This window comes from Mustela erminea, chromosome 10 (genome assembly GCF_009829155.1).
Source record: "Mustela erminea isolate mMusErm1 chromosome 10, mMusErm1.Pri, whole genome shotgun sequence".
NCBI lineage: Eukaryota > Metazoa > Chordata > Mammalia > Carnivora > Mustelidae > Mustela > Mustela erminea.
Window position 1 is genome coordinate 48,408,659 of NC_045623.1, and position 23,667 is coordinate 48,432,325.

At 32.0% G+C, this 23,667-nt stretch overlaps 1 protein-coding gene across 3 annotated transcripts in view; it reads left to right on the forward strand.

Annotated features, from left to right (window-relative positions):
• LRRIQ3 (leucine rich repeats and IQ motif containing 3) overlaps positions 1 to 23,667 on the forward strand; it is a 225,671-nt gene that overhangs the window by 137,705 nt on the left and 64,299 nt on the right. For all 3 annotated transcript variants that reach the window (XM_032301745.1, XM_032301743.1, XM_032301744.1), the window contains one exon: positions 6,744 to 6,873. In XM_032301745.1, the coding sequence (XP_032157636.1) occupies positions 6,744 to 6,873 (130 nt within the window). The remainder of the gene's footprint in view (positions 1 to 6,743; positions 6,874 to 23,667) is intronic.

Below are 23,667 nucleotides of genomic sequence, written 5' to 3' on the forward strand. Positions count from 1 at the left end.
AAAGAACTAATGGTTCTAAAGAGGTTTTTGAGATAATGCTTCAAATGGAGCCTCCTTACAATGACCATATATAATGTAGACAAAGCAGATGCTTGGTCAACTGTAGTATAAATAGTATACGAATAGATAATATAACATTGAGTCTCTGTTAATCTGCTTTGGTTAAAGACTTATAATATGCTTTAAAATTAAAGGGCTCTGATTTGTGTAATACATAATCTGAAAACAAAACTACAGTCTTAGAATACTAACTAACACTAACTCAGACTGTTAAGGGTTGAAAATGAATCTTGATTTTCTGAGACAGAAGAGTTTAGTATAAAATATTTACCCTTGGTCTAGAAAGTCACCACTTCTCAATTTTTAAATGTTAATTATCATCTCTCGGGGAAAATAAATATTTGGTACAGTCATCCATCTGATATTTTACAAGCACGTACTTAGTTTGTCAATTATAGGGAGTTCTATAGCACCACAGTTAATCTAGTCCAATTTTCAGTAATGTTCTGAAAGTTTTTTCTTATGATTATGTGAGATTAATTCATATACATATATCTTTCCCAGCTTTTGTAGCTATTATAGATTATTTTTTCCTAGCTTTTCTATAGTACTGTCAAAGGAGAGCTCTATCATTGCCATTTTGGTTCTCTGGTTTATTGTGATGTAGAACAACAGACAGTAGAGTAATGTGCCCAAGTAGATGTATAATTATTCTTACCAGATGATTATGTTTATGCTTTTTGTACATGTAACATATTGAGGAATGGTTAAGTAGAAGAGACTCTAGAAAATTAAGAGTTTAAGTTGATGTACATGATGAAAAAGGGGATGAAAGAGCTGTAGAAGTGTTGCTGAGTAAAAAGCTTTGGAGTAACTGTACAGTATGGAGATTTCAGGGTTAAAAGAGAAAATGTTGGAAAGTGTTATTTGGGATAGAATCCTTTAAAAAATGCAAGCTAGGAATTTGTCTTTAAATTATGTCTGGCCGGTCTCACTCTGAAAAGGGAGTTTCACTTTGTAGTATATTGAACCAAAGTTCCTAAACCTCCACTCATTCCTTCTAGTACTTGTCTTTGCTACTATTTATTACTGTGTAATAAATAATTAGCATATAATTATTGAATATTTGCTGAGAGTCAGGGGCCATTCTTGGCACTAAGTAAGGAAGACAAGCAAAGTCCTTACCCTGGTGAACTAGATGGATTCTAGGAAAAAAAAAAAAGTGAAAACCAAGTTATAATCCAAGTGAACAAATCTGTGATAAATGTAAATAAAATAAATAGGTTGCTGAGATAAAGTAATAGGAGAAGTTCTAGTTCTCATAAAATTGCCATAGAATGTTTTTCTGAGGAGATAAAAGTTAAGACCTCAAGGAAGAGAAGCTAGTCACGAAAAGTGTAGGAGTGTATTCTAGATAGAACAAAGAGCTTGCACAAGGACCTGAGGCCTGGAGTAGATTATTTTGAGTTGGGTTCAAAGGACTGAATGAAATCCAATGTTGTAAGAGTATGATGAATAAAGTCAAGAGTAGAATGAAGTGAATTTGACTATGTGACCCAGGGCCATATTTGCTGGCTTTTCAAGCTCATAGTAAGGACTGGCACCTTGGACAGCAATCAGGAAATGTAAAGCTAAAAATAAACATGATCAGATTTATCTTTTGATAAATGTAACTGAATCTTGTAAGATCTGGTGTGAAGGCAGAAGCCAACAGAAAACCATCTGTGGTTAGAGGGGGTGACTATAGCTTAGACTAGAGAGGTAATATAAAAAAGGAAGAGAAGAAGACAGATTTGAAATACATTTAGGAAGTATAATTGTCAAGATTTGCTGATGGCTTAGATAAAGAGTTTCAGGAAAGAGCATAAAATAGAGAAAAAATTCTAAGTTCTTGTGGTTTGAATAAGAGTCTGCTATCATTTTAGAAGGTGGTAATTAGGTAATTAGGAGGGAGGTGGTAATTGGGGAAGGTATGAAGCCTGAATCTCCATCTTTGTTGTCTCTTTTCTACTCTGGACTTAAATATGGCTTATTTATGTAGGGCTTACTTTAAAAATAACTTAGTAGGTAGGCTGCTGTCTTTTCACGTTCCAGATTATCTATCCTCATCTGAAAATATGTTGCCCTGACCTGACATAGTGCTTCAACTATGATTCTCATCAGAAATTAATATGGTAAGGCATATGGTCATATTACACATATGGTAATATGTGTGATTTTCTTCATTCTAGATAAAATGCTTAACATAGCATAAGGTCATCCTACAATGGACTCTTAATTTGCTCTTTTAATTACAATATTGTATCCTCTTATCACTCAAGATTTTAAATTACATTAATATTACAGTGATGAAATGCATTTTGCCCAATTGTAAAATTTATTTCTATTACATTTCATCTGTTTAATTTGGTTGATTGTTCCTGTCTATTGAAAATATTTAAAATTTCTATCTTGTGTTAACTGGTTTTGTTCTTTTGACACCTCATCTAAAAATGTCATAAACATTTCCTTTTATTATTATTCAAATAATTTGCATAAATATTGATCATTATAGGGCTAACAAGTCTGCTTATGACATTAGAGATCTCACTTCAGGTTGCATCATTTTATGAATCCTTACTCTCTTTCATGTGATGACTCAACATCTCTGATCTGCATCGAATCATGTTATCTTTCCAAAGTTGTGAAAACATTTATCTGAACATACTACAGAAATAAAGGTTTATCATATAGAGGATGTTTGAAGCTGAGTTAATTTTGACCCTGTTAAAAATGAAATTATATCTGATGTATTCACTTGTTAACTTATACTCCTCCCTGGTGATTTATTCCTCTTCTAAATGCTACCAAATATCCTTAACTTTACTTTATAAGATTATTGAGGACCAGTATTGGGATTACAGTATGTCAGTTAATAGAATAGACTTTCTGCTATTGAAAACAAGATATTTATTAGATTATCCTCAGTCTTCTGATAACTTTTCCTTCTTCATGATTTTGAGTATCAGTAAGGGGCATATCATGTCTTTTCCTTCTTGTACTATGTATACAGAAAAGCGCAGTTTCTTTACCTTGGTAGCCTGTGTAAGTCTCAGTTTACTTAGGGATTTAGATGCTCAGCTTCCTAGATTTGTTTCGCTGTCATATATGCAAACTTTATCACAGATTCTTCTTTTATAAAAGCCAAGGAAAGGAAAATTATTTTAAATGATGACAAGGAATGGCATGTAGGTATATGAAAAAGAGTAAGTGGAAGAACTAAAGAAAATATATTTCTGAAAGGAATTTACTAACTATACATTTAATTTTTAAATATGATAAAAATATTAAAAATGTAAAACTTTAGTATCTAATTTTTTAAATGACTTTATTCGTTTATTTGACACAGAAAGAGAGACAGAGGGAGCACAAACCAGGGGTGGGGGGCTGTAGGCAGAGGGAGAGGGAGAAGCTGGGTGTGTGACCAGAGCTGAAGGAAGACACTCACCTGACTGAGCCACCCAGGTGCTCTTTCAGTACCCAATTTTTAAATTTCATGATTCTATAAATTAATTTTATTTGTGATAGATTCCTACGCTGCTTTATCTCTCCACTGGAGTCTTCTGCCCCCTTCAAGATCCAGAAGTGTATATTCCTACATTTCAGGCTGATTTCATGGGTGTTCAGAGTGTCCTGGTGTCCTGGTACATAATTAGCTCACTTTAGGGGACTGGTTGAAATAGGGTAATAGGGTCTCCTACTTCTCCGCCATCTTTCCCCAGACCTCCATAGTGATTGGATACTCAGATTTGACAGATACACACTTATTTTAAAAATTTCCTTTATTCTTTCAGGGAAATACAGAAGAATATGTGTTAGGAATAGATTGCTAAACATATCCTTATATTTGAAAGGGTCCATTTTTGTGGTTTATATAGAATTGGGGATGATTTTTAATGTAGGATGAATTGCATTGTTAGTAGAGAGAGACAGTAGTTATAAAAATAGAGCAAAATTTATAGAAGTAAGAAAACACAATAATAATGATACAGAAAACTAATTGAAGAGGACTGATACATGAATTTGAGGTTGAAGAAGCATTTACAATTGAATTTTACATAATTGATTGCAGAAGAGTAGTTTACATTATTTTTGTAATACTTTGTTTAATAGAAAGAACTGGACCCAAGTGAGAATAGCAGTAATATTACTTAAAATAATGTTATATTTTGATAATGTGTTGATATTATGATATATTATAGTTATTCTTGACAAACTTTATTTTTAAAAATATTTTATTTATATATTTGACAGACATAACTAGGCAGGGAGGCAGGCAGAGAGAGAGGGGGGAAGAAGACTCCCTGCTAAGCAGAGAGCCCAACTCAGGTCTTGATCCCAGGACCCTGAGATCATGACCTGAGCTGAAGGCGGAAGCTTAACCCACTGAGCAACCCAGGCGCCCCCTTCACAAACTTTAGAAAAAAAAAATTAATATAAGGAGAATGTATAAGCTCAGAAGTAACTGCTTACCTGTCTTTCTAGCAAAAACTAGTATTTTTGTCATAGGAATAATGGAAAGAAATTATGTGAGATAACTAGTGAAGGATTTTTAGTAAAGAATAATAACTGAGATTCATTCCAGGACTACATAATACCTAGTATCCATCACGAGCATTAAAAAATTCTTGCACAATGAGTCATTGCATAAAGACAGATTGTTTTCAATAAATTAGAGAATATCACGTATAAAATTTAAAAGATAGAAACTCAAGGCTATTCAGTTAAATACATCTGTTTTGTGCATTATAGGAATTTAAGCAGAAAATTATAAATACAGGGCACCAGGAAACATATCCAAGTGTTTCTCCTAAATTGTAGAATAAAGGAGGTTTGGACAAGTAGGCAGGTCAAGGTAGGGGGAATACAATGATTTTTTTTTTTTTTTAATTTCAAAATCCTATCTGCTGTCACATATTAGAGAGTTTATGTGACTCTCATCTTCTTGGTTGAAGGTGGCGCTATTCACCCAAACCAGAAATAAGTTATAATAGGTTTGGAGGAAAGATAGGAATTATATTCTATCGAGTATGAGATGTCTGTGAGATTTTCCAGAGTGAAGGGGCACAGCTCATAGGTACTACATAAAAAGGAAACAACTCAGAAAGGAATACCTGGGTGGCTCAGTGGGTTAAAGCCTCTGCCTTCGGCTCAGGTCATGATCCCAGGGTCCTGGGATCGAGCCCCGCATCGGGCTCTCTGCTCCGCGGGGAGCCTGCTTCCTCCTCTCTCTCACTCTCTGCCTGCCTCTCTGCCTACTTGTGATCTCTGTCTGTCAAATAAATAAATAAAATCTTTAAAAAAAAAAAAAAAAAAAAAAGAAAGGAATACTATTGAAGATACACATTTTTGAGTCCTTAGAATTTAGGCCAGTGGTGCTCATCAAGGAATGAATGCATAATGTCCCTGGGAATGTATCTCAAAATACAAATGTATATCCCCTTCCAAAATTCTGATCTTTTTCTCTGTTGTATACTGTGGTTGCCTACCAATATCTGTCCTTTTCTTCTTTCTTGGTAAAAACCCTGAAATTTTACTCCAGGCAGCAAAATACCTACCAAAAAGACTGCTTTGCTTACCCCCTCCTTTGTCACTATGAGTGGTCAATAAGATATAAACAAGTTTTTTGAAGGACCTCTGGGAAAGTACCTTAAGACACATGACCTATCTCCTTTTGTCATTTTACCTTTTTCCTCCATCTTGCTGACTGAGATACAGACATTGTGTGTAGAGCTCTAGTAGCTATCTTGACTCATGAGTAAACCTTGAGGATAGAAGCCATGTAGAGGGTAAGAAAGAGATGATAAACTTTGAAAAAGCCTGGGTTTCTGATGACCTGGTGGATCCTTTGCACTGTGGTAGATAGACGGTGAAGACAAAAGCAGACAACACAGTATTAATTATTAAAATATTCCCAACCAATTTACAGACATTTTTTAGTTTACGTCTGATAGTGCCCCCAACTCTCCACCAAGCTCTTTTTCAATATTCTGCTTGTTATTCCTTCCACACATACAAGATCCATTTGTACTTTTAAGATTTGTGATAATTCGGGGCACCTGTGTGGCTCAGTGGGTTAGAGCCTCTGCCTTCAGCTCAGGTCTTGATCCCAGTGTCCTGGGATTGAGCCCCATATCAGGCTCTCTGCTCAGCAGGGAGCCTGCTACCCTCCCCCCCCGCCTGCCTCTCTGCCTACTTGTGATCAAATAAATAAACTAAAAAATCTTAAAAAAAAAAGATTTGTGATAATTCTGTGATAATTCTGGTCCCATTTATCTTTCTTTCAAAGTTACTATCCTTTTTAGTATTCTATAAAATAGTTTTGTCTACCCTCTCTTAACCTAAATCTTTCTTTCGGATTTTTTGGCAACACAGTCTTTCTTCTCTTTGTTTATTCCTTGTTTTTCTTGGTGGGTTTTGTTTTGTTTTGCCATGGCACCCTCCTGACAGGACCCTTTTCCCCTCAGTCTCCCTTCAAGCGTGGTCCAAAGTATATCATTAACTCTTAATAGACAATTTATCAAAATCATATACAATGGAGCTCTTTTCCTAACTCTGCCTATATCACAGGTTTTTCTTGGTATTTTTTAAAAAATAAAATCAATCATTGTAGTGTATAATAAATATGAGAGTTCTTTGAGAACTCAAAAAAGTATATAACAGACATTATTGTGGTTATCATTGCTTTTATTTTGTTTCCACAGATTATACATTCTCCTGTTTATTTAAAAAATTCTAGAGAACAGAGTAAACATGTTTCTTCTATTATATATGAACTGAAAACAAAAGAAATTGGTATAAAATCAAAAAAATCAAGACATCTCACTCAAAGAGGTTAGTTATATGAATTTTTAAATTATATGTATGAATATATTTTGATGAAAAGTAAATTCATTAGAAATTAGTCATGTTAATTTTGAACTATAAAATACGAACTTGGGGGCGCCTGGGTGGCTCAGTGGGTTAAAGCCTCTGCCTTCAGCTCAGGTCATGATCCCAGGGTCCTGGGATCGAGCCCCGCATCAGGCTCTCTGCTCAGTGGGGAGCCTGCTTCCCCCTCTCTCTCTGCTTGCCTCTCTGCCTACTTGTGATCTCTGTCTGTCAAATAAATAAAATCTTTAAAAAATATATATATACGATTCTATGAAATATAGGTTGAGATGTTTAGAGAAAATATGCATATCTCACTTAATATTTTATAAATGAAAGTTGTTTCATGTTTATCAAGAACTGGATTTTGAGCATAAGTGGGTAATTAAGAGAAATAGGTGTAGGCAGGAACCATATTGAGTTGATAGCTTTCTTGCTGTATAGCTATGTCAGCGTGGGTCCTCTTTCAGGAAATCTGTCAAGTATTAGATTAATACAAATGATTTCAATTAAGTAATAATATTTAATTTCCTTCAGGCTTTGAACATAATTGTTTTGTTGATAAAGTATATTTTATCTTATGTTAATAGGATTTTGGTTATCAGATGTGTACTTTTTGTTGTTTTTGCAGAATTTTTTCTGATAAAATTTTATGTGCGATCGATGGAATTCTTTACCTCTATCTTTCACAGAAAAATCATATAATCATTTTTATAAAATTATTTTCAATTTTCTCAAGGTTTTCTCTTAAATCTTTTAAATTATGATAAAAACACTTACCCTGAGATCTACTCTCTCAACAGACTTTTAAGTGCGTAATACAATATTGTTAACCTTATTCATAATGTGGCACAGCAGATCTCTAGAACTTTATCTTGTATAACCAGAATTTTAAATCTATTGAACAACTCCTCATTTCTCTCTTTCTCAGAACTTTTAATTCTTAAATATTCAAATCTTTCTCTTTTTAAAACTCATCATGGCATCTTTGTCCCCTTTTATTTTCTTTGTATATGAACTGTCGTACTTTATCTCTACCAGTTCCTTATTTGTCAGTGGTTTTTGATATTTCATCAATTATCCATTAGTTTCATGTATATACAATATGTCTACAACAGTTATTTTAATATACAGTGTTCAGTTTCATGTATATTATATATACATTTCATAAAGCTCTACATTGTTATTTAAAAGCAATTTTATTTGTATGATTATTTAATTCCAAGATTTATAAATGAAAATGAAATGATGGAAAAATAGTAGTTCCATGCACCATACCACTACACGTAATCTTTCTGATACCCCAAGATACTATCTTGTAACTCTTCTGCTGTTTACTTTTGTATTTCCAAGTAACATGCTTATTCTGCTAAAATATCTTTTTTTGGGGGGGTAGATATTATTTACAGATTTCCATTGTGAAAGATGGAGATTTAATTCTCTTTTAAATCCTCCATAATACACACACTTATATATTCCCTCCTCTATTTTCCCCATAGAATTATATCACTACTGTTTGGAGATAAATTAATATTTACTGTTGTAATTGTTATGGCTGTGTATATATTGTTCGCAGCTGAGCCATATAATATATTAGGATATGTTTGCTTTTTTATACTATTTTTTCGAAAACTTGTTTGAAAATCTCATACCATTCAAACCACCACTCTCCCCAAACATACTCACACATATATATTTTTTTTCACGATACTTCTGCTTGCACCTTTCATTTTGCTGATTTAATCAGGACTGCTTACCCTCTAAACCTGCTCTGAGACCCTCCATTTTGGTGTACATCTCTTCAACTGTGATCCTAAGAATTCATTTGTCTCCATGCTATGTAGGGACTCTAAGTTCCAGAGTTCTCTATCTTGGTCTTTCTTGGTTTATTTTCTTATTTTAATACAGTGCCTTCTCTATGAGTTTACTGAGAAATTATATATAGGAGGTAAATTTTTTAAAACCTTAAAAGCCTAAATATGTTGTTATGCTACATATATGTTTGGTTGGTTATTTGACTGCATAGAGCTGCTTTCAGATTTTTTTAAAGATCGCTTTATCATCTAACTTCCAGTGTTTCCTTTGAAAGGTCCATTGCCATTTAGTTCTTAGTTTGATATATATGAATGTCTGTTTATTGTTTTTCCCTTCTGACTGAAAACTTTTAGCATTTTTTCTTATACCAGGTATTCTGCAATTTCACAGTGATTTGTCTCATAAATATTTGTTTGCTTGGCCAGATTGTTTTTCTATTCAATTTATTGTAGTTATTCATTCTGAAAGTTTATATCCCTCAGTTCTGGGTATTTCTCTTATATTTTTAATGTAATATATGTATCATAAAACTTAACCATTTTAAGCATTTTTAACTGTACATTAAGTATGTTTATATTGTGCAATCATCATGACCATCCATCTGTGGAAACTTTTCATCATTTTTCTTCAGTTGAAACTATGTGCCCATTAGACAGTAACTCCCAATCCTCCCCCACCCTCAACCTCTAAAAGCACTTTCTATTTCTCTCTAGAATTTGATTACTTTAGGTATGTCATATAAGTGCAATCACACAATATTTCCTTTTGTGACTGGCTTATTTTATTTAGCATAATGTCTTTAAAGTTGATATATGTGGAAGCATATCACATTTGTTTTTCTTTTTTAAGGTTTAATAATAAATATTCCATTACAGTCAACCTTTGAACAACATAGCCTTGAACTGGGCAGGCTCACTTATACAGATTTATTTTTTATAAATACTAATGCTACAAATATGTTTTCTCTTCCTTATGATTTTCTTAATAACATCTTTTCTAGATTATTATAAGCATACAGTATATAATACATATAACATACAAAATATGTGTTAATTCACTGTTTATGTTATCAGAAAGATTTTTGGTCCAATGGTGAGCCATTAGTAGTTAAGTTTTGGGGGAGCCAAAGTTATTCATGGAACTTCAACTGTGCAGGGGGGTGGTGATCCTAATCCCTGCATTTTTCAAGGGTCAGCTGTATGTTTTGTTTATCCAAACCAGCATTTGGGTTGCTTCCATATTTTAGCTATTGTGAATAATGCTGCTATGAACATGGGTATACAGATATCTCTTTGAGACCCTGCTTTCAGTTGTTTTGAATGTATAGCCAGAGGTGGAATTGTTGGATCATATGATAATTTTACTTTTAATGTTTTGAAGAATCACCATACTGTTTGCTACAGGAGATATACAATTCTACATTCCCAGCAACAGTGCACAAGGGTTCTAATTTCTACACATCCTAAGTAAACTTGTTATTTTTTTCTTTCTCTTTTCTTCTCCTCCTCCTCCTTCTTCTTCTTCTTATTATTATTCTTCTTTTCCTTCTTCTTTTTAATGGTAGCCATCCATTAAACACATAGATGTGAGGTTATATCTCATTGTGCTTTTATTTTGTAATTCCCTAATAATCAGTGGTATTGAGCATCATTTTATGTGCTTATTGGTCATATGTATGTCTTCTTTGTAAAAATGTTTATTTAAGTCATTTGTTGTCCATTTTCTATTTTTGTGTTTTCTTTTTTGTTGCTGTTGAATTGCAGGATTTCTTTATATATTCTAGATATCAATCTCTTATAAATGTATGATTTGCAAGTATTTTCTCCTATTCTATGGGTTGCCTCTTTACTTCATTGATAGTACCCTTTGATGCACAAAATTTTTGATCTATTTGGGGTTAATTTTTGTTTATTATGTAAAGTAATAATCCAATTTTACCTTTTTGTACATGGAATCCAGTTTTTTAAGCATGACTTTTTTGTTGTTTTTTGAGAAAAAGAGGGCATGTGCCTTGGGGTACGAGGGGAAGGAGGAGAGGGAGAGAGAGAATATTAAACAGGCTCCATGCACAGTGCGAAGCCAGATATGAGGCTTAGTCTCATGACCTGAGGTCATGATCTGAGCCAAAATAAAGAGCTGGACGCTTAACCAACTGAGCCACCCAGGCATCCCTGAGCACCATTTGTTGAAAAGACTGTCCTTTCCCTACTGAATCATTTTGATAATCATTTGATCCAATTTGCAAACATTTACTTCTGGCCTTCTATTCTATTCCATTGATCTATATTGCTGTTTTTATATCCCTATTGGATCATTTTGATATTCATTTTGAGAATCATTTGATCCAATATGCAAGCATTTACTTCTGGACTTCTGTTCTATTCCATTGATCTATATGTCTGTTTTTATATCAGAACCACACTATTGTGATTACTATAGTTTTATAGTATGTTTGAAAATGATGAGGTGTGAGAACTATAGTTTTCTTCTTTTTCGGGTTTGTTTTGGCTCTTTGGGGTCCCTTGAAATTGTATATGAATTTTAGGATGAATTTTTATATTTCTGCTAAAATGTCATTGAGATTTTTATAAGGAGTACATTGAATTTATAGACTGCTAAAAATTGAGTAGTAGTTTAGTAATATTAAGTCTTATAGTCCACAAATATATGATTTTTTTCTTTTATTCCTGTTAATTTCTTTCAGCAACATATTGTAGGCTTCAGTGTACAAGTCTTTCACATCCTTAGTTATGTTTATTCTAAGTATTTTATTCTTGATCTTAAATGCTAGCTGCATGTGTTCTTTTTTTTTCTTATATGACTTTTATTAGTTTCTTTCGATTTTTTTATTTACTGTTTCAGTGTTTTTATCATCAAAGGGTTTTGAATTTTTGTCAAAATATTTTTTCTGCATTGATTATGGTAATCATGTTTTTTTTCCTTCATTCTGTTAATGTGTATTACATAGATTGATTTTCATATGTTGTATCACTTCTTGTATTCCAGGAATAAATCCCCCATGATCCAGTTATATAATCTTTTAAATATGCTGCTCCTTTGAGTTTGTTAATAGATTCTTGAGGATTTTTTGCATCAGTATTCATAAAGAATATTATTTTTCTTTTCTTTTAGTTTATTTGTCTGGCTTTAGTATCAATCAAGATAATGTAGCCTCATAGGAGTAAAGAGATAGTCCCTCATTTTCAGTTTTTTGGAAGAGTTTGAGAAGGATTGCTGTTACTTCTTTCCTAGTAAAGTCATTAGTTCTTTTACTTTATTTGTTGGGAAGGTTTTGATTACTGATTCAATCTCCTTATGAGTTATAGATTTATTCAGGTTTTCTTGATTTCAGTGATTCTTGATTTCACTGAATCTTTCATGATTCATTGTTAGTAGATTGTGAAAGTTCAAGGATTTATCTCTTTCACCTAAGTTATATAATTTATTTGCATACATTTATTCACAGTTTTTTTAAATCCTTTTTATTTTTGTAAAATCATAGCAATGTCCCCTCTTTAACTTCTGATTTTAGTTTTTTGAGCCTTATCTCTTTTTTCTTATCTTTTTAGCTGAAGCTTTATCAATTTTGTTTATATTTTGAAGAACTAAATCTTGTGTTCATGGATTTTCTGTGTTGTTTTTATAACTCTATTTTATCTCCTCTCTGATATTTATTATTTTCTTTCTTCTACTAGCTTAATTTAGTTCATTCTTTTTCCACATCAATGAAGTTTAAGTTTAAACTGTTTATTTGATACTGTTCTTCTTTTATAATGTAATCATTTATAATCATACACTTGCCTCTTAAGACTGGTTTTGCTGAATCCCAGAAATTTCAGTATACTGTGTGTTTTTTTTTTATTTGTCTCTAGATATTTTATAATTTCCATTGAGATTTCTTTTTTTTGGTCTCATGGGCTATTTAAGAGTATCTCATTTAATTTGTACCTATTTATGAATTTTCCAGTTTTCCTTATGTTATTGATTTCTACTTTAATTCCCTTGTGATTAAAAAATATACTTGGAATAATTTCAGTATTTTTAAATTTATTAAGATTTGTTTTATGGCCCCAAATATTGAATATCCCAGATAATGTTCCATGTGCATTTGAGAAAAGTGTATATTCTGAGTGTTTTGTATATGTCTGTTAGGTCCAGTTTGAATATAACATTGTTCAAATCCTCTGCTTCTTATTGATATTCTCTCTGGTTGTTATATCCAATGTTGAAAATGAGGTATTGAAATCTATTATTGTAGAAATGCTTATATTTCTGTCTTTAACCTGTAGATGTTTGTATTATTTATTTTGTTCCTCTGATTTTTGGTGGATATGTGTTTAATTATTATATCTTAGTGAATTGAGCCTATTATTATATAATGCTCATATTTGTCTCTACTTAAGGTCTACTGCTTTAAATGTTGATCTCATCTAAAATATGACTTTACAGATACATCTAGAATAATGTTTGGCCAGATATCTGGTTACCATGGTTTAACCAAGTTACCACATAAAAGTAATTATCATAGAGCTTTCCTAAATATAGAATTCTCAGTTGACAGTGGTTTTTTTTGTTTTTGTTTTTGTTTTTGTTTTTGTTTATTTGTTTATTTATTTATTTATTTATTTATTTTAATTTCAGCACGTTAAATATATCCTCTTATTGCTTCTTGGCATGCAAAGTTTCTGCTGATATATCTGCAAATTATTGAATACCCCTGGTATGTAAAGAGTCACTTTTCTCTTGTGACTTTCAAGATTCTTTCTTTGTTTTTCTCTTTTGACAGTTTCTTTATAATGCCTCACAGTGTGGATCTCATTTTGCTTATCCTACTCGGCATTTATAAGCTTGTAAATGTATGTGTTTCTTCAAATTTGGGAGGTTCATCTCTTATTTCTTCAAGTAACGTATCTGTTTCTTATTCTCTTCTTCTGGGACCCCCAAAATGCATATTTTGATCCATTTGCTAGTATGCTGCAAGTTCCTTATTCCCTGTTCACTTTTCTCTATTCTTGTTTTTGTTCCTCAGACTCTATTATTTCAAAAGATCCATCTTTAATTTTGCTGAATTTTTTCCTTTTTTTTTTTACATATGCTGTTGAAATGCTACTGAGTTTTTCAATTCAGTTATTTTATTTCTCTGCTACAAAATTGTTTAATTCTTTTAAATAATTTCTATCTCTTTATTGCTAATCTTATTTTGGTTATATATTATTTCTCTGATTTTCTTTCATTATTTCATGTTTTCCTTTGTCTCTTTGAGCATATTTAAAACAGTTATTTTAAAGTTTTTGTCTAACACGAAAAGATGTTCAACATCACTAATGATTTGGGAAATGCAAACCAAAATCACAATGAGTATCACATCACACCTGTCAGAATGGCTAAAATCAATAGCTCAAGAAACAACAAAGTGTTGGTGAGGATGTGGAAAAAAGGAACCTCATGCACTGTTGGTGGGAATGCAAACTAATGCAGCCATTGTAGAAAACAGTGTGGAGGATCCTCAAAAAAAATTAAAAATAGAACTATCATGCTATGAATTGTTTAAGACTGATCATCACAGACCTGTACCCCTGAAACAAATAATATATTGTATGTTAATTTTAAAAATAGAACTATCATATGATCCAGTAATTCCACTATTGGGCAATTATCCAAAGAATATGAAAGCATTAATTTGAAAAAGTCTATGCACCCCTATATTTATTGCAACATTATTTTCAATGACCAAATTATGGAAGCAGCCTAAGTGTCTATGGGTAGATAAATGGATAAAGAATATATGTGTATATATATACACACACACGCATACATACCATGGAACATTAGTTAGCCATAAAAAAGAATGAAACCTTGACATTTGCAATAACATGGATGAAGGTAGAGAGAATAATGCTAAGCAAAATAAGCAAAGGCAGATACCATATGCTTTCACTCATTTGTGGCATTTAAGAAACAAAACACATGAACAACAAAAAGAGCCAAACCAGACTCTTATCTATAAAGACTCTTATCTATAAAGAACAAATTGATGGTTACCAGAGGAAAGCTGAATGGGAAGGTGGGTAGAATAGATGAAGGGGATTAATAGTACTTATCTTGCGGCACCTGGGTAACACAGTTGGTTAAAGCATTTGATTCTTGGTTTCAGCTCAGGTCTTGATGTCAGGGTAGTGAGACAAAGCTTTGCATCCAGTTCAGTGTTGAGTGTGGAATCTGCTTAAGACTCAGTCTCCCTTTCTCTCCTCCCCCTCTCCACCCTGTTCTCTCTCTCTCCCTCTCAAATAAATAAATCTTTAAAAAAAGAGTACTTATCTTGATGAGCACCAAATAATGTAAAAAACTGTTGAATCACTACATTGTACACCTGCAATTAATATAACACTGTATGTTAACTCTACTGGAATTAAAATGAAATTTACAAATAAAGTTTTTATCTGGTAAGTCTGGTATGTGTATTCAGGGACAGTTTCGGAGGATTTATTTTCTTTAAATGGACCTTGTTTCCCTATTTTATTTTCTCTGCTTTGTGATTGTTGAAAATTGGACATTTGAAAACAGTTACTTCTTTCAATATTTGCTGACTTGCATGGAAGACTTTCACTATTTAGTAAACCCCTAAGCTTTGAGATTTGCTTAGGGTTAAGGGTTAAAGTCTTTTTAGATCTCTTCTGGGCAGGCATTCCCTCTGGGTCAGTGTGCGTATGGTTTTCTTTTCTTTTGATTTTTCTCCAGGTTCCTTTAAGTGTCTTAATTTCTCAGAGTCTTCCCCCGCCTCATTTTGGGGCCTTAGATTTTCTTTTGTATTCTCTGCCCTCAATTGTTTTTCTCCCAGGAGTCTGTGGATTTACAATTCCCTTGCAGTTTTATGTATCATTACTGCCTTTAGTGGTTTTCAGCCTGATATCTAAACTATATTGCCATTCCTCTCCTGAGGATTTGAGTCAGGTGAGAGACAAACCAGTCCTTTAGGCAAGCTTGAACATTCCAAACAAGTTTTATTCTTCTCTTTCCATCCTAAGGGAGAGAAATTAAAAATGGGCTGCTTCTTCCTAACTGCTACACCACACTGGGGAGAGAGTAGTGAAGGGCAAGTAAAAGTGCCACAAAACTTCTTGCTGTTTTGATTGCGACTTTTTCTTATTTGGGTGTTTACTTGGTTGCCGTAAATCTTTTATTCATTTCTGGAACTCCTTTGAAGTTATTATGGTCATTCTGCAGTTATGTATGGGATATTTCTAAGGGAGAATAAGGATATGAGAGTTCCTAGTCTGCCATCATGCTGACAAATTATTCTTTATTTATTTCATCATTATCTCCATTGTGTATTCTCTTTCTATGACTCCTATTATTCAGGTGGACCTCTTGGACTGATCCTCTCTCTTACTTTTTATCCCTTACTTCCCCATTTTTTTTTTTTTTTATATTTGTCCTCTCTTCTGGGGTGTTTACTCAATTTTATCCTCTCCTTATAATTATGTAATCAAGTTTCTAAAAATTCTATTTTATGGTCAATATAGATGCAATATCTTCTCTACATCTTGGAGGATAATAATATCATATAATTTTTTTTTGTGGATGGTTCTTCTCCATGGTATATTTTTCTATTTCCCTAAGTTACTTTCTTCTTACAGCTTTTGTGAAAAATGCTGCTAATCCTTGTTTGTTCACTCATATTTAAGATTAAGTTTCTGAAATACTACTTGGAAACACTGCAAGCATTAATGTGGGATAATTTAGTGAGGTCCAGGGTCTTCATTCAGGGACGTGTAATATGAGGTTTCTTCAGAAGAAGACTCTTCCAATATTTTGCCTGTGATATGTGAGTAACTGCTATTCTCTCATTTCATCCTCCAATTTTCAGTCTTCCTCCAATTATCCCTGCCAATCCTTAGCTATACCTGGTGCCCTTGAGTCCATAGTTTCTTTGGTTTAACTTCTCAAGAGGGTGAATATTTAGTCTCCTTTAGGAGCAAATGGATGAAAGAGTCACCTGGTTATGTGTGGTTGCCAAAGATCAGTTGATATAATTATGCCTCTCAAATAATTTTTTTAAACCATGTTTCAAATTCCCCACCTTTTTTAGTGTTCTGCACTGTGAATCTGCTTTTTTCTTTGCTTGTCTACGTTAAACCTTAATATTCAACTTCATAGTGCCTGGTTATCAGTTACTTTTCATCCATGTGCTTCTAGCTTCCAAATGATTTTGGTGTCACTGATTCCGTCATTGTTTTTGAGTGTTTTTTGTTTTTGCTGTTTTTGTTTTTTTAATTTTCCTTTTTGATCATGGTACCAGAGTGCAAAGAGGGAACAAAAATGTGTTTAAGTTTTTAAACTCTTCTGTTTAATCTAAAGCCTATATTGATATTTTAAATTGAGCTGACTTTAAATTGAGCCATATTTTATATTAAGTATATAGAAGAAAGGAAAAGTTGGAACAAGAGGAGGAAGTAGGGAGTTTGGGGACAACTATCCTGTCTCAGACAAGGGATGACTGAACCCTTGGAAAATATCATTCATAAATCATACTGAGTCCTGACTGACTTCTCTCTTAAGTGAAGGTTCTGTGCAGCCACAACAAATGTACTGTAAAAACTAAAATGTCTTAGTCATTCCAGTGCTAGATGATATCACATTGTAAAAACTTAGTTTATTATTAATGTTTTGGAATGAGGAAAGTGAGTTTTAAAAGCTATAATAATCTATCCAAGGTCACATAATCCAAAAGTGACAGAGCTGGTACTATTTCTAGTTTCTGTTTCCATAAAGTCTAGTGTCCATTCTGTTTCACAGTGATGCCTCCTGACAACTGTAAGTGTTTCACTATGTAATAATTAAATTATGTGCATGGGAATATGGTTGTATTAGATTAAGCTATCTGAATCTATGGAATCTAATAAAATCTGTCATTCCCTGTGTCATTCCAAATATTATAGAACCACCCATTTTTACATAATATTTTATTATTTCCACTTACTTTTAATATTTCTGATATGTAAAAAAGCTATAGAAACTGAAGAGTATCTTATTTAAATCATTTTAATTTAAAGAAATAGAGTAAAAATAACATTTTCCCATATTTCTTTATTTACATCATTACTAATTACCTTATGCTTGCTTTACTAAAATGGTTAATTTAAAAAGCAGCCAGAAATTGTATTGATGTTCTTGAGAATATTTTGGGGGGACATGAATTTGTATCAATTTAGATTGAAAAAAGTACTTTTTTTTATTAAGTAATATTTTCTATTACTTTTTGGACATATTTTTCTATTTAGGATTATCTTAGTACATTATTCCAATTTTTACATAATGGCATATATTCAAATTCATGAGGGATGAGAAATACCTTTTCCTGTTCCTTCCTATTTCCTCATGAATGATGAAAAATACCTCTCCTTCCTTGAATATAAAGTTTACCTTTTAGAATGCTTAGTATAATTTCTTTCTCTGACCATACTAAAAAAATGGGTTCAGCATACCTTATTTTGGAAGATTATGAAGTTTGGCAGTCTTCTACCATTTAGTTACTAATAAGTAGTAACATTGTGTTTGAGATGCATACGGTTTCTGGACTTTTTACTTATTTCTTCTAAATTGAAAGCTGAGCAATGCTGGGAGTACTGAGTGATTAAGAGTGCTGCGACAGTCCCATAAGAAGCAGCCTCTTTTAACTTTAATGATTTTCATAAGGACAATTATTTTCAATCTTGGCCTCTACCTATTCTTTGGTGTTTGTTAAAACCTACATATTATAATGCTTAAGTCCATTAGATCAAACTTTTCATTGTTATTCAAATATTCTGTTTTTGTGCAAAGTAGGATATTCTATTTTTGTAGATTTTCCCTTTGTCTACTTAACAAAGAATTAAGAGAAAGCTATTAAAATATTCCACTATTACAGATTCATTTCCTTCTCCTGATTTCTATCAAATTTTGTTTTCTGCATTTTGAGGTAATTATTAACTACCTATATGATTATAATTATTATATATTCTTGGTGATATATGATATATATATTTTAGTATATATTCTTTTATCATTTTATGTTTACTTGCTTTATCTCTAGCAATGCCTTTTCCTCATGCTCTATTTTGTCTGACATTAGTATAGCTGCACCAGCTGTATTTTAATTAAACCTTTCCTAATGTTTTTCTATCCCTTTAGTTTTGACTTTTTGCTTTATATGTTCATCATGAAAATATAAAATAGCTGGACCAGTTTATTTAGTCCATTTATATTTATTATATTTATTAAGAGAGTTGGGCTATTACTGTCTTCTATTTTTTTCTAGTTTGTTCTATCCATTCCTTTCTTTTTCCTTGTTTTTTCACAAAATTGTATCTTTGATTTTGTTGATTTTTTATTTTGAAATAATTTCAAATTACTAAAAAAGGTACAAAAATTACAAATTATTCCTGAATATCCTTTATCCATTCCACAAATGTTGCCATATTATATAATCATACAGTTATTAAAACTAGGAAGTTAACATTGATACAGTACTATTATCTATGGACCATATTCATGTTTTGTCAATTGTCTAATATCATTTTTCTTGTCCAGGATCTAGTCCTACTACTGTCATTTAGGTTATAATGATGTTATCATGTATATATTCCTTTATTTGGTTTTAAAAAGCTTTTAATTTTTTTTAAGAAACGGCAAATCTTACCAAGTTATTCAGTTACTTTCCATATTGTTTGCAACATCTTCTAAATTCATTTCTCATCTCATTTCATCTCACTTTCCTTCAGAAGGGTTTATGTGAAGTGACGGTAGAATACCTTCTTCCAGCTTTCATCCCAAGGACAATATTTACCCTCAAACTTGAACAATGAGTTGGCAAAATTTCAGTCTATGTTCAAAATTATTTTCTTTCAATATTCAAAAATATTATTTTATTTATTTCTTGGTTTCAGTATTGCTGTTGAAAAGTTGGATGTCATTTAATTCTTGGTCCTTTAGAAGCTTTTGCTTTATTTATTTTTTATTTTTTTAAAATGTTTTATGTATCTTTTTTAGAGAGAGAGAAAAAGAGAGCAAGGGGAGGGGCAGAGAAAGAGAGAAAAACTCAAGCACACGTCCTGCTGAGCACAGAGCAGATGTGGGACAAGATCTCATGACCCTGAGATCATGACCTGAGCAGAAATTAAGAGTTGGGTGCTTAACCAAATGAGCCACCTGAATGCCACCCCGCACCAAGCTTTTAAATTTGTTTCTCTGTCTTTCCTATCTGGATATGTATAGTAGAATATGCACATATAGTTGGGTTTTTGTTCTGCTCTTATTCTTTTCTATTTGGCATATCTTCCACTACTTCTTCATATATTTTCTCTCCTCCTGGGACATCAGTTACTTAAATACTTTGATTTCTGTTCTCCATGTCTTTAAACATTTCTTTCTTTCTTTCTTTTTTTTCTTTTTTATCCCTTTATCCTTTCAGACTTCTTTTGGGAGAATGCCTCAACTTGACCTCTAAACTCATGAATTATTCTTTAGTACCATCCATTTTACTATTTCTATCATATATGTACCTAAGATTTTTTCTTATATACTTATTACTATTTTTTCTTATTCTTATTTCATGCTGCTTTTTCTTTCCTTTTTTGGTACATTCAATATAAGTATTTAAAATTCTTATTCTGTCTAATTGTGCTTCCAGTTCCATGTGTTATTTAGCTTGTTATCTTTGTCTTGATGTAGTTTTATTTTATCCTGTGATGTCATATTCCCAAGTGTATTGTATTCTGTCTCATATTGTATTCTGGCTATTGGGAAATTGCCAATTCCAGACCCTATTCAATGATAGTTCAAATAAGTTCAACAACAGAAGAAGTGATGAACTCTCTGGCAAAGACCACCAACTTCCACAAATAACATTGATGTTTGGTGTTATATTACCAATTTTTCAAATCAGTTAATCTTCAAACCCTTAGAGAAAGAGAATCTACCTAGATTGTAATCTACCATCCAATAGGTGATATTATCATACTAATTTTTCTTGCCCAAATTATCCCAATAGATTTCCAACTGATCTTGCTACCTATACTGTTTCAAAAACAGTTATCTTTTTTATGACTTCCTTGTTCTAAACTTAAAAAACAAACAAACAAACAAACAAACAAAAAACCAAGGATCATTGCCTTCAGAATAAATGTTTTAACATGGCTTTCAGGTTCTTCAATATCTGATTTTAAATTATTTTCTAGCTGCATATCTCAGTATTTCTTTTTCTTTATAAAGAATGTTCCAATTATAAAGTGTAACTTATCATTCCAAGAATGTATAGTACTATGATTGTACTTATTTTTTTTCCACCTTAAGTGAATCTGTTTTTGCCTTTTGAAACTCACTTACTCTGCAATACCATAATTATGTTCGTTTTTTTCCAGTAAGCTGTTGTTCTTCTTAATAATAACCATTAATGCCTTGGTCTTATGCATCCCACAACACTCTTTTTGTCTTTGCTTTTTGTTATGTTTGTTTTTGGCAAAATTCCTCTTGCCAAAATATGAATTCCTTATAAATAGTGACTGGTTTTTGTTCTTGTTGTTATTGTTTTACTTCTATCTTTTATAACATCTGGCAGTATGTCATGCCCACAAGGAGTATTCTTAAGTGATCTTGAATCAATGTGTAAAAACATTCTACTTTTATCTAAAAGAGGTAAATTTCATGGCAGCAAGTAAGCATATGGATAGTAGTAATTCCTTATTCCCCTGTCTTAAACATAACATTCATATTTTGCTATAGAGCCAACAAAGATACAATAAAACCTCCCTATATTCTATATATCTAATTATGTATTTTATCCTTTTATTCTTTAATTTTTCAGCAAGTGTTTATAGAGTAGCTATTCGAACTTGAGGTATAATAGTGAATAGTTATTCTGCAAGCCTATAGAGCATATTTTTCAACCTTACTCAAATCATGGCACATATTAAAAATGATAAAATATTTATGTCACACTGAGGCAAAATGGATGGTTTAGGGAGAATCTACATGGGGCTTTGTAAAAATATATTTTCTTTATAGTATTTTTCCTTTGTAGTATATTTTCTACAGTATATTTCTTTATATTATGTAATTTTGATAAAATGTTGAAAATATATATATTCATATATATGAAGTTTATGTGCATATTGGGATATAACCCCCAAATAAGGTATCTGAAATATTTTTAAGAAGAAACTGGAGCTTCTTTCTATAAATGTGAATTTCTGTATCAAGCTTTGTGCTTTAAATAACTATGTACTATTTTTGATCAAGACAGTATTGATGTCTGATTTTTGTAGTCATTATTAATGAGAATTCTTATCAGTGAGAATTTTTAAAAACTTTATACTTTATAATACTTCTTGACTTTAAAAAATGTATATGTATACTAATTTGATAAAACTAACTTAAAATAAAAAAAAATAGGCTATTCACCTCTATTGAATACTAGCTGAAAAGTCTCAGTATTTATTGAATTTGAACACGGGAAGTCAGTGGTGAACTTGACAAAGACCAAATTCAACAAAGTGGCAGAGGTAGGAAACTTGATGGCAAAGGTTAAAAGTGAATGGAAGTAATTAAGAGAAGACATTGCCAAAATTTATTTTTTTGAGGAATTTTATAATCTATGGTGTTCATATTCATAATAATCTCAAGACACTAAAAGAAAGAAATGAATATTCTGAATAATAGAATTTTAAATTTATGGTCCAAAGATGATTTTGGTGTTATGAATATCTTATTATATTTATATGTTAAAATGATCATCAATATATTATATATAAAAGAATATTGTAATTAATATTTGAATAATCAAAACATTTGTCTCAAAGTTAATCCTGGATATCAGAAAGTTCACAAAATATAGGTTGTTAAGTAGGGGAGAGAGAGTTTGGTAAAAAACAGACAATTACTCTTCTTTCCTTTTAAGATAAAGAGAATTTGAATGAATGGCTACAGGTTAATATTTTTCAAGGTGGTGCAGTCTGCTAATAGGCATCAAGCTCCTACTAGGCCAGAGGTAACTTTATTAACCAGAGTATGAATGTGAGCAATTATTGCCTCATAATAAGGGTCATCTCTAAAAGGACCTATCCCCTAGATACAGTTTCTCTGATTCTTAACTCTTTTTTTCCTTTGGTCACAAATCCAAATCTGAGAAAATTTAAGAATGTCATAAAATAGGAGAGCCTGGGTGGCTCAGTGGGTTAAAGCCTCTGCCTTCAGCTCAGGTCATGATCCCAGGGTTCTGGGATCGAGCCCCGTATCGGGCTCTCTGCTCAGCAGGGAGCCTGCTTCCTCCTCTCTCTCTGCCTGCCTCTCTGCCTGCTTGTGATCTCTGTCTGTCAAATAAATAAATACAATCTTTAAAAAAAAAAAAAAAGAATGTCATAAAATAATTAACATCTCTTTGTACCCCAAAATGCAGAAATGATCCCACATTTATTTTATTATAATTTCAAGAGGTATATGGCTCCACTAAGCCCTATTCATCATCCTTAAATTGGTTTATAAAAACAAGAATCATACAATTTAATTTACAACTAAGATTTTATGATGCTTCCAAAATCTCCAGACAAAGTCTGCTCTGGTAGATAATGGTTCTGATATCATCAATTACACATCTTGTTTATTTTTATATCTTCAAACCTTGAGCAACTCCTAAGCCTTAGACACTGCATAAGATTCCTTTGAGATGTGATTAATGTGCAGTGATTCTGAAAGAATATAAATTAGTCTGAATGCTATTCATATCAACTGTTACCATAATTCCAACTTTAAGATATCATTCTTAAATATTAATATTCATGCAGATAAATACAATGTGGATAAGGAAGCTGTCCATAACTGTCCTATATAATTTTAAATGTTTAATTAAAATAGCATACAATTATGTCATGATATAATTTCCCTGACCTTTAAATCAATACTTTAAGGTCT